The following is a 12,753-nucleotide window of genomic DNA, read 5'->3' as shown; positions in this document are numbered from 1 at the left end:
GTCGTGCGACGCGCCCTCTTCCTTTTGAGCTGTAAGAATCGAATCGAAAACCAGTCTTATTCCAATAGCCTCTTTTGGGCTGTGGTTTATTACTTCGTTTAATCATATAGAATAGAACAAAGAGAGCCTGGCAACGTTACAGCAACAAAACCGGCCACAAACTTTTCGAAACGCTCTTCCCGATTTGCTTGGTTTTTTTTTTCTTCGTTCTTCTTCATGCTTAACTGCAAGAAAAAAAATCTAACAAGAAAAAAAAAAAAACTTATAAGAATAGTGTCAGCGGATTCATTAGCTCCTCCTCTCTCGCGTGAAGAAAAAAACTTCGCCAAGGAACTTCTTTGCTGGATTGGATGTGAAGAGATCACAGCAGCGACTTTGCCTTCGCAACAACGTTGTCAACTGTGAATCCAAACTCCTTGTACAGAGTTCCTGCCGGAGCGCTCGCTCCAAACCTGTCCAGTCCGATCGCCACACCCCGGCTTCCAACGTACTTCCCCCATCCAAACGTCGACCCGGCCTCCACGCTCACTCGGGCAGTCACTTCGCTCGGGAAGACGCTCTCCTTGTACTCGTCACTTTGCTTCTCGAACAGCTCCCAGCACGGGAACGAGACCACCCTCACGCTCTTGCCTTCCTTTCTGATCACGTCCGCGGCCTTTGCAGCGATCTCCACCTCGGAGCCGGTGCCTATCAAGATGAGGTCCGGCTTGTTTCCGGACGAGTTGTCGCTGAGGATGTAAGCGCCCTTGGAAACTGCGTCGATCGAAGAGCCGGCGAGCTGAGGGAGCTTTTGCCTGGAGAGAGCCAGGATCGAGGGGGTCTTCCTGCTGAGCACTGCCACCTTGTACGAGCCCGCCGTCTCGTTGCCGTCGGCTGGCCGGAACATGAAGATGTTTGGCATTGCTCTGAAGCTGGCCAGGTGCTCGATCGGCTGGTGAGTCGGGCCGTCCTCGCCGAGACCGATGGAGTCGTGCGTCATGACGTAGATAACTCCGGCTTCGGCGAGTGCGGACAGCCGGATGGCTCCACGCATGTAGTCTGTGAACACGAAGAACGTTGCGCAGTAGGGGATGAGGCCACTGCCGTGGAGAGCGATGCCGTTGGAAATAGCTCCCATTCCGTGTTCCCTCACGCCGAACCGGACGTTTCTTTCCTCGGGGGTGCTCTTTTGGAAATCGCCATAGGCCTTCAACAGTGTCATGTTGGACGAGGCGAGATCGGCACTGCCGCCGATAAGTCCTGGAAGAACCTTGACCAATGCATTGAGATTGGTTTGTGAAAGGTTCCTGGTGGCGTCACCGGGGCTTTCGGGAGTGTAGACCTGAGAACAGGAAATTAAGAAACCATGGATGAACAAATCTGAAAGTTTTACCGGCAGAGCTTTGTCCCAGCCGTCTGGAAGCTCCCCACTAATGAGCTGTTTGAACTCCGCAGCTTCTGTTGGATACTTCTTTTCATAAGCAGCCAAGCTGGCCTCCCACTGAGCTTCCAAGTCAGCTCCTAGTTTGGTGTGCTTGCTCCAGTGGCTGAAAAAGAATTACAAGTGAATCATTTCGAGCCCGATGATCATGTGACAAAACATACCTCTTTACTTCTTCCGGAACAACGAATGGCTCATAAGGCCAGCCAAGGTTCTTTCTCGTAGCATCAACTTCCTTCGAGCCTAGTGCACTGCCGTGGACACTGTAGCTATTGGCCTTGTTCGGCGAACCATATCCGATTGTGGTCGTCACCTAAGAGAAAAAATAGAAGGCAATGACAAATCATAACAATAATGACTCGTATACCTTGATCATGGTTGGCTTGTCTTTAATCGTCTTAGCTTCAGCAATGGCAGCTCTAATCTCATCATAGCCAGTATTTCCGTTCTTTACCCAGATAGTGTGCCAGCCAAGAGCCTCGAACCTCTTCACGACATCTTCTGTGAACGCAATGTCAGTGCTCCCGTCGATAGAGATATGGTTGTCATCGTAGAAACAAATAAGTTTGTTCAGTCCCCAGTGTCCGGCAAGAGACGCTGCCTCGTTAGAAATGCCTTCCATGTTGCAGCCATCCCCGAGAATCACATAGCTGTGAGGAAAAATGAGGAAAAATCTCTTAGAGGAAACGCGCACAAACGAGAAAACTGAGAACTTACGTGTAGTGGTCGACAATTGTAGCGTCTGGCTTGTTGAAGCGAGCAGCGAGATTTGCTTCAGCAAGAGCCAAGCCGACCGCATTCCCAACACCTTGGCCAAGAGGTCCTGTTTGAAAAGCAAGCCACAATCAACAACCATTCAACACGAGTGAGTCAACAATTACCAGTCGTGACTTCCACGCCGGGAGTCTCGAAGTTCTCTGGATGGCCAGGAGTTCTGCTGCCCCATTGACGGAATTGCTTCAAATCCTCTTCCTGGAAACAAGCAAGAAATCCATGTTGAAAGGAAGAACTTTGATAGAAAAGCTCGAAACTAGATCAATGGAGAGCCTACCTTGACACTGTCGTAGCCAGCAAGATGGAGAAGGGCGTATTGGAGCATGCATCCGTGACCAGCCGAGAGAACGAAGCGATCCCTGTTGAACCAGTAAGGGTTTTTGGGATTGAACCTCATGACCTCGTCGAAAAGAATGTGAGACATTGGAGCGCATCCCATCGGCAGCCCCGGGTGGCCGGAATTCGCCTTCTCCACGGCATCCACGGCAAGAAACCGGATCGTGTTGACGGAAAGATCGATCAGCTTGGTGTCGGCCTTCTGCGCGGTCTCCACCACGGCCGTCGCCGACGCCTTGCCAGATCTGTGAATCGGCAGCGCACGAATCTGTGGCGAGGAGGCGCCGGCGAAGAGCGATTTCGATGCCTGGCGCAGACCTGTGTAGGAGGCGAATCGGGCGCTGGCGACGCGATCCGGCTGCGAGGAGGTCGGGAGGGAGGGCGCCGACGCCGCGAGCCGCCCGGCATTGCACTGGATAGACGCCATGGCCTCGAGCTTAGCCTAGACTATTCCCTTCTCACTCTCCTTAAGAAGTCCGCTGGCATTAGATTACCATGGGGGGTTATGATAATAACCAGGGCAAATGAACGGCTGGAGATGGCCGGGACGAGTGGCTCATAGTCTCCGGCGGTCACCGCCTTTGAATGGTGCGAAGCGCCAATCGTGACCGTCCGCTGGGCTTTGTGGCCGAGGAATGCCGCTTTATCCTTAGATAAGCCACAAAGGTTTTTTTCCTCCGGCACGTCATCACATTCCAATGCTTGGAATCATATTCGCATCGTCAAATCACATCTTTACCTTTGGACTGTTTTAGGGTTAAGTTTATGGAACTTCTTAGAATTTTTCTTAATTATTGCTATGCTTGCAATGCAAATCTTTTGTGGAAGTGAGTGCGCTACTCTTTGAGTATGACCATCACTTCTCTCGTTATGGTTCTGAGTTCACATACACAACTACAACCATCCTGAAGATCTGCCGGACAAGTTCAAGCAGCATTTCTATGTAGTAGTTGCCATGGCTCTACGTTTTCTAGAGTGAAGAGTGTCCTACAAAGACAAACCAGGCGGTGGAGTCCTGTCCAAGGACCATAGAAAATGTCCAGTCCTCTTGCTCAATCGATGGTCATTCTTGCATTAACCACAGGAGCTGTGCAAGAAGAACGCGCCAGAAACATGATGAATGTGTATCCTTGCGAATTTGTTAGCGAGCTTTTGCTTGTGACTTGGCCTGAAGTTCCAGTGTTTCTCTACAATCCTTCTTTCGATGTTTTGTACTCAAAGCCGAGTTTTGCTTTGTAGAGGTCTTGTGGACTGGTCGGACATCACAAACGCGCACATAGTGCCTGTCTCAAGCTCAAGGTTAGAAGTTCCGGAAAGTTTCAAGCTTTCATGGTAAACTCTACGCTAAGAAGGGGGTTTGCTGCTACTGGCCCCAAAGGAATTCTGGCACAGGGCGACTACACAGCAGCAGCAGCAGCGAAATGGCCGCAGACCATCAGGACTTCGTCATCGGATTCATTTCCATAAATTCTGCTGCCTGGCCTCAAGCTGCCAATCCCGGACTGCTCTCGCGAGGACGTTTACAATGGCCGAGATGAAAAGAGGCACCGCGTTGGAGAAGTACCAGCAGTTTATCTTGTTCTCCCACTCAGAGCACACGAAAAAACCCGTTCTTTACCGCGCCTTTTGGATGTCTTCCTTTATTTACTCTCCCTTTGATAGACTGTCTCTTGGCCATTTTGATAATGCGGGGCCTCGTCCATCCGTGCTGCTGCTGCTGCTGCTTGGGATTTCTGGCTGGATTCGTCGCTGGGGATCCTGCCTCTGATCTTGTCCAGGCCTTCGTTCAAGCAGTATGCCATGTGCCGGATATATGAACTCTATCTCCTCTTCCTTGATATTCAATCGTCCTTTCTTTCTTTCTAAAATGCCGGTTTTTCAGGACCCGGATGTTCGCAGATGGTGGTACCCAGGGCAGGACATGTTCCAACACCAGCTCATCTGGAAGTCCAGGAATGATGGACATGCCTAAGCCTAGCTCTTGCCCTATAGACCAAACCCAGAACTTATACCCCAAAAAGGGTTATTCCTTTTTCAAAAATGGACTTCGTTTATTTGGTAGTAAGGGCTGCGCAATGAAGAAACATATGAGGGGAAAAAAAGTTCTTACTATCCCTCTCAGATCTCAAACAGCAGGGTACAGGGAGCTCAGTCAACCCAGGACAATGATCTTAAGCACTTTGTAGGCGATGAGGATAGCAAAGTGGTTTAGCAAATTTCAAGAATGCAAGAATTGCAAATTTATCTAATTTAAGTTCAGTGATTGAAAAAGCTGAAGAATAAAACAATTTCTTTATCAAAGTGTTGATTTTTGTTAACATTGAACATTTTAAAAACATTTCAATAGAATTCTTAAATTTTATTACACCTTCCAGTTTCCCACCACATAAACTCTCTCTCAAACAAGGTGTTATTGTTATTCTCCTAAGAAATGTCTCTATCATCGTGATTATGCAATGGATTTCGTCTTAAAAATTGCACTATATTGTGAAATTGTGATGGGGCAATTTAAAGAGATAAAAGTTTTATCATGTGTATCACACTAATGCCATAAGATATAAAAATTCCATTCAAAATGTCCAAAAAAAAATTTCCAATCCATTAGATTACTGATTAATAATGTTTAAATGCCAAGAATAAATATTTGACTGGCGATTCTATACTACACACTACTATTCTTACCATCTTTCCCAACATAATGCCACCTTGGATTCCAATGAATAAAATTATATAGCCATACCTAGTCTTTTTTTCATTAAGCTATTAACAACTTCATTAAGTGATTGACAAATACTCAAGATCTGCAATAATAATTTCTTGAGCTTTTTCATTTTTTTCATTGAAAGAGGTTTACCTATTGGTTCCATCATTGCAACTCCTCAAAGTTTTACTCAAAATAAATCAAAATTTTGATCTTTAAAATTGGAAAATAGTTAGAAATTCATATAGGAGTCTTTACTCTTTTTGGATATGAACTTGGGTCAATGATCATTTTGTAAGACAAAGGTAATATAATACTTTTTGCAATAATAGATAGCGTTAGTGTTATTCCTCTTTCATCTATAGAGCTTCACAAGTTTTTTCTTTTGTTTAGATAAACATAAAAAATCTTCATACATAAGCATTTCAAAGGGACAAAAGAAAGGTTGAATTTGCATGAGAGTGTACTACATTATTTGTTTGTGCCCCTCTAGTTATAGCTTCCCAAAATCTAATAGGACCTAATATGAAATTATTAGTCAAAGATCATTATGATATCTAAATTTTTTATTTTCTTGAGATTTTTGATAATATTAATGAATTGCAGAAGATAGCACATTACACAATAACATCAAATATGAGTTCAATATCCTCCCAAATTTTTATGCAAAACTTAGTGATTGATATAGTGTGTTCTACATTGTCTATATAGTGTAGTAGTATATGAAGAGGTTATTTATTGACTTAAAATCTTTATGAGAAGATATGAAAAAACCTAACCATGGCAAGCATACATTTCAAAACAAACCTTTGGAGCCATAAAACAAACTTAGCAATAACCGAGTTTACACCATAAAAAACAATTGACATTTATTACAAATAGTAGAAGTTTTAACCCTATAAAAGCATAAGTATAGTAACACTTATAGCTTTAATACTTTTCATTATATTGCCATAAGTTTCTTTATTTCTTTAGCATGGCCAAAATTAAAAGAAAATGAATCATTTTATGCCACATTGGCTAAATTAACAATCTTTAAAATGAATATTTATAATAACATTAATTCCATTGAAAAAGAAGTGAAAATTAACATGAATTTATAATTATTCTTACATCAAAGAATGAAAGTCATTATAGCAAAAGAAAAAAGTAAATTAATAAATAAGTAAAAAATTTTAACTTATTTGAAATTTTAGATAGTATAATTATTTTGAAAAAGAAACACATGAAATAGTAAAAGAACTAAAGAGGATTTATTTGTTATCCTTACTTGCAAACAAATCTTATAAAAAGTAAACTCACTCACATCTTTAAAATTTAATATTTAAAAAATTATATATAAAAAAATTACCTTTCTATATTTATCTAAGTTCCTCCCATCCTTCATTTTTTAAAAATTTCACTTATTTAAAATTGTTTAGAATTGCAAATAAATTAATTTTTCTATTTTAATCCATTTATTTTCACTCATTTATTTTTATATAATAACTTTTATACTCGGGATAACTAGTTGGAGCCTGTAAAATGATAATAAAATGATTTTAGTTGAAATTTCCAAAAGATGAAGCTAAGTATTTTTATGCAATTTTAGTAGCAGCTCAAGGGACACAATGATAGAAGTGTTATAAGATTTGAGTACACTTCTTTACGTAATTTTTAAGGTAAAGTAGAACTCACTTTTGCAAAATTATCTAAAATTGTAAATAAATTAAATTTTCTCTTTTCCCATACTATAATGACTTTTATTCTAGAAATATTCAAAACTTTATTATAACTTTATCAACACAAAATAAACATCACCTTCATTTCTGATCAAATAACTCAAGCATTCATTTGACAATTATATATATTTTTAGCAAATACTTCTAGCATATTATTTAAATTTACAATGAAAAAATAATTTATTATTATTGTTTTATTAGCTATAAGTTCCTCAATTATTTCTTCGACATGGATAAAGTAAAAAAGAAATAGCTCATTTTATTCTATATTTGCTAGAATAACAATCTATAAATGAACATTTATAATAACACTAAATATATTGAAAATTAAATGAAATTTAATATTAATTTATAATCCTTCTTACAATAAAGAATTAAAGTCATCATAGCAAAAGAAAAAATTAAATTAATAGATAAGTTAAAAAAAATTACCCTATTCGCCAGTATAAATTTCTAAGATAAATAGATGGAGTGTTAAAGAACCTAAAAAGGATTTATTCCTTATATTTAATTGCAAATAAATATAACAAAAAATTTTATTTACTATACTCATTCATATCTTTTAAAATATAATATTTAAAAATTTATGAAAATAAAATAAATTATCCTTTATATTTACCTTAGTTTTCTTATTTTCCCATTTGCTTCATTTACAAGAATTAATTGTATATATGTTTTGCAGGCTTATTAAGTCTTACAATCTTATCAGCTATCATTCCCTATATTTCACATTGTGACAGAATTGATATGGAAATTATTCAAGATTTTGCAACTAATGGCTCAAACAAAATGGCTTACCCACTATGTCCTGAAAATACTTAGGAAAGATTTATTTCCAGGACTAAATATTAACAAAATCATACATACTTTGAAAAGGGATGTTTGAGATTGTTGTTGTCAACTGCTCCACATTTCATGGTGTTCCTCTTGTCATTGTTCGTGCCAGTTTCTTTAGTTCTCTCTGGTTGCGATTTCAATGCTGTTTTGTAGAGAAACATTTCAGGTAATCCAACACATAAGATTAACTGTTCCACTATTATCTCCCTCATGGCTGTCACTTCTTCATCATCACGCCAAGGTGATTAATGTGTTGCTGCTTCCCAGCTTTAGTAACTGGGATGTTTGTAGGCTAACGGCATGGTCGTGAAATAAAAAACTTCATCCTCCATCACCAGAGCTTCTTGGCGGTTTGCGCGGCGATCAGATCTGTTCCTTTGCGTATTTGATCGCCGCACACCTAGCCTGAAAGAAAATGCGACCGTTTCCTTGGCTCAAATCCTCAGTGAAAACGGAATAAGAGACCTAGTTTAAATGAGTGAGAAATCTATTGGATGAAGTACACAGATCAGTACCTTCAATGGCATTTGAAACGAGTTGGCATCCCTGTAATCAATCACTGTAACTCCATTTGCTCTCGACAGTATTAATTTCGCAGCCTCCTGTTACTTCGTTTTAAGCTCCATGGTCCACTGAACTGTAGATTGATGCTTTTGGCATGGGCTCTTGTCACGCGAACATGAACACAAGTAGCTGTGTCATCGGACTCCATACATCAAACTACAAGAAATTCTCAAGGAAAGTAAAGTACCCAGATTTTTGCTTGAGTACCTCGGTATAACCATTTTCCTTGATGGAAGAGTTGTATGTACAGGGAGAAATCACCTGTTGAGCTCACTTCCATGCTGAAACCTTAATATATTCTAGAATATCCCTAGCTGTGATTTTTACAATCTTATTATATGCAATAACCTGGGATCAGTGGAAGGCCAATTTGCAAGCATGAATTTGCATCTGTGGCATAGGCTTGTGCCAGGCCACACGCTACTGCAATATTTCAAGCAAGGTAAGTATTGAAATGTAAATTCTTGACATCATCATCTAGCACCACTGGTCTAATAATCAGGTGCTGCCAGCTCCTGAGCTAAATTCACTTTTCTTGAACAGAGTAACAAGAAAAACTGAACCTTACCTCCACCATCTCAATTGGACCTTTAAACCAGCCCTCCCTGGACGCATTCGGAAGAGGGTTCACATTCAGGACATTGCTAATTCTCAATACTGCAGCTGCGTCCCACCTTCCTCCTTTGCCTTGCTTTCAAGACCTGCAAAGAAAGCATGCCTCAATCAAAGCTGTGAAAGATTTAGTTGCAATTGTCTGGCTCACAATTGCAATCTTGTGCTAGTAACAAATTAAAGTAGATCATCAAGATTTAGACATCAACGTATGTACCAATCCCAGCACCTGGCCGATGCTCTCATAAAGTTAGTACAAACACTTTATATATCCTTTTTGCAGCGGCTTTTCTCACATGCATTTTAATCTGAACATTGGTTCCACTTGGCGAGCCTCCTAGATCTCTCTGGAAACAAACTGATTTAATTTGCATCCAAGTATCCTTGTCAACCACTGGTCTTCTGCCTGCCACAAACTGCACACACGAGCAAAAAAATGCACGAACTCCACACTATCATTCTGGCCATCTCTCCCAACATAGCACCTGATAAATGCAAACCGTATTTTAAGGAAAAAAATGGCCTCGCACACCTTGTGAAGGGTTGTGAGAACTCTTGGCCTGCAGCAGCCAAGATAGTACCGTCATGGGTGCATATACACAACATCTACAATATACAATTAAAAAACTTACCGGCTCACACCCAATTTCTCTCTTTTCAAGCCCTCTTCCTAAATATTGATAAAGGACGAAGGTCAGCCCATATGCCAAGAAAATACTGTAGAACGATAGCATCATCCTTGCAGCCATTCACCATGAAAGAGGCACCTCTGGCATTTGTCGCATCACCTTACGGAGTGGATAAAAACAGCATAGACAATTAGACAATTATCATTGTGGACAAATATGGAAGGCGTTGCAGGCCAGAGACTATGAACATGAGGCAGGTTGTCTACAAGATCTTAGCGTCTTCTACGCTGCTCTTGGTCGAGTTGAAGGCAGGTGCTTGGTGGTACGTGAGGAGCTTATTCATTCCTTCACAAGGAAAGATGGAAAACGATCTGGGGACTGGATTCAGTGTCTTAACTTTAAAAAAGCAGCTCCCTGGATTTGGCTGGAAAATCGTGCTAAACAGAAGTCGGTTGCCAAGCCAGGGTCCAATAAAAAAACTTTATGTTATTTTAGTTATTTCACAAGTATTTTGCATTATTAAGTCTTTATAGGCTGCAAAAGGTTGTTTCTGACTGTCGCACTAAAGAACCCTATCTAAGGAAATTTGTGAAAAGTATGTGGGGATTATTGTGGCGAGTGATTTACAAGCTATTCTTCAACTCATCTCCAAAGTGGGGTGCCATAACTTGGCATGACGAAGAGAGACCCAAGTGTAGAGGTGACATGGAGGACGAACTCGCCGAAGCAACCATGTGGTATCGATCTATGCGGCTAAAGAAGCTACGCCCACGGCTAGAATCCATCCAAGAGTAAAGGAAAGCACCATGGTTGCAAATTGCCAAAGTTGAATGAAGTGTAAATTTTTTATGGGTAGTTTGCTAAAAAATGACTTGCTTGACCAAAACAATGTCTGAAAGTTGTCCAACACTTACGAATAAAACCTCTTACGATTCACGCTAAATAACAAGGACAAAAGGTGATCTCTCTTCGTTTGCTCCTTTACACTAATCCTATAAATCATCGCCACCTGGGAAAAATAAAATCGCCAACGTCTCACGACGATTTGATCGCTTCGAATCGACAAAAGCTTGTCTCTGCTGTTCCAGTCCTCGGTCACACGAAGTATGAGCGTCACCAGGCAGCTTACACCCGTAAGGACGGTTGGGAATTCGGTCTTTGGTAAAATGAGAAGCGCTGCTGCCAGGAGCGCGACACTGAACGCAACGAGCTCTCGATCAGCCATGCGCGCCTACATAGACAGCAAGAAGGAACCGAAGAGAGACAGAGAGCTCCCTCGTGGATTCGGAAAACATCTCCTCAGCGACACGTAGCTCCAAAGACAAACAAATTACACAGAAAAGTGAGCACGAGAAGGAAACATAAAATATGATAATCTTACTTGCTTCTTCCACGTGTCATTCATATTCTTAAGTCGCTTCATCACGTTCGACAGCTCCTGATCGTACTCCTTCAAAACCGCGCTGTGATGGGTGCTCAGATCGTCAACGTACTCTATGTTCCCTTGCCAATCGCTTCAACGTTTCGATCAGGAACATGTTAAGCGACGTCGTAGAAGAGCCATGGGAACCACCGGTGGAACCTCCTGCGGGACCAGCGTTCGTAGGACCGTCAGGCGTTGTTGATGCGTCCCTTTTGTCTCCTACATCCGGCTTTTGTGAAGGATCGCCACCAGTTCTTCCTACCAATCCAACCTTCCAGCACCTCGACGGCGCTAAGCGTGCAGTAAAACTCCGCCCCATAGTGAGACAGTATCCTCAGCTTGAGATACCTCGCCTACTCCGGCTTCGGCAGCACAAACCTTTGAGGTTGCCTCACGTTCTCCGCCTCGAACTTCCGCAAGAGCTTCCACTGGCTCCCCAGCAGCTCCAGCTCCCTTGGATTGGATGAGTAGAGCGATGACGATTGTGTCCACCAGAGTCTCCTCGGAGAGCTCCACAACCACGAACTTCTCTTCGTAGCTTTGCATGGAAATGGATCCCGCGAAAACCTCCTTCGAGGAATGGTCCAAACCCGGTCACCTCCCGCGAACCTTGGCTAAAGGCCCTAATACCACCACGGAACCCACATCTTTCCATCTTTGGCTTCATTGCCTGCTGCTTCGTTTGGTTTAACAATACAGTTTACCTCAGCGAATTTTATGGTCCCACTGGTCCAGAAGCCTCTCAAGCTCAAGCCTTTCACCTTCCTAGTTAGGGACTGAGTCTTTGCTAGGGACACGTGAGCGGTGACTTTAGGCTATGGAGAATGACGGCCTTCTCTCGGTTGCGAAGTACTTATCGTTGTCCTTGACGAGAATGTTGCCACCACACTTGCCGTCCTTGTTTGCTTACGCACTGTGCAAGGCTGCCGCAAAGTTGTACCATTTGAACTTGTGAGCTTCTTGAACGTTTCCAAAGCTCACATATATGTACATCTATAGAGTAGTGATCATCCTTGGCTATGAGGCCGTTGGATCTTATTCTTGGCGTCAAGCATCCTGGAAGAGGCGAGGCAATTGAATGCAGCTATGATATCCAAGAGAACATCCATTCCTAGAGGGTAGAATACATTATCTAGCACATTTACTAATATTTTAAACATTTTAGCAAGTAACATTTGGAGGTGGGGATGCTGGATTGTGCATTTGGATGGGGTTCTGCCAAGGAGGAAACTTACCATGACTTTGAGCTTCACAAATATGGAAGATGGAAATGTTTTGGAAAATCTACAGCTCATTGTGAATTCTACAACGGAATGTTCCAAGGGTAATACCTTTCTTACGAGAAGCAAATATGCTTGGTGCCAATGCGTGGAAGGTTAAGTTTTTCATAGAGCCTAGTTCTATGATCTTCAGGGAATGGGCGAAGTCAGTTGTCTCCATAGAAGCAACAAAAGCACTTCTATAATGAAGAACAACTTTGACAATTTGATTAAGCATATGAATTTTTTTGCAAAAGCTGATGTTCATGGCTTGATTCTAAGTATCAGAAGGCTTACAATTCTCTGGATGATAGCAATGCTCGGAACACTCTATTTCCACATCTGAAGGCCCTTTGACAACACTGCATAAATCACATGGTCTTGCAGTGTTTGTTGCTCTGCACATTCATCACATATACCTTCTACAATTGCTCGAAAACCTGTATATTTTTCACTATGGAATCCCATTAGCTGGGT

The 12,753-nt window shown here is 41.7% G+C and overlaps 1 protein-coding gene across 1 annotated transcript; it reads right to left on the bottom strand.

The window, feature by feature from the left end:
* Positions 1-56: 56 nt before the first annotated feature.
* On the bottom strand, positions 57-2,985 carry LOC9635485 (transketolase, chloroplastic). Its single transcript, XM_002991202.2, has 7 exons — positions 2,472-2,985; positions 2,302-2,392; positions 2,138-2,243; positions 1,788-2,070; positions 1,585-1,733; positions 1,373-1,526; positions 57-1,321 (listed from the first exon to the last, which is right to left on the bottom strand). Exons 1-7 carry the CDS (start codon positions 2,955-2,957, stop codon positions 362-364), a joined length of 2,229 nt encoding a protein of 742 aa, XP_002991248.2. The 5' UTR covers positions 2,958-2,985; the 3' UTR covers positions 57-361.
* Between the last annotated feature and the right edge of the window lie 9,768 nt (positions 2,986-12,753).

The sequence above is a fragment of the Selaginella moellendorffii genome, unplaced genomic scaffold (assembly GCF_000143415.4).
Source record: "Selaginella moellendorffii unplaced genomic scaffold, v1.0 SELMOscaffold_117, whole genome shotgun sequence".
Lineage (NCBI taxonomy): Eukaryota > Viridiplantae > Streptophyta > Lycopodiopsida > Selaginellales > Selaginellaceae > Selaginella > Selaginella moellendorffii.
The sequence above is the reverse complement of the archived record's forward strand: the minus strand, read 5'-3'. Positions and strand labels throughout refer to the sequence as shown.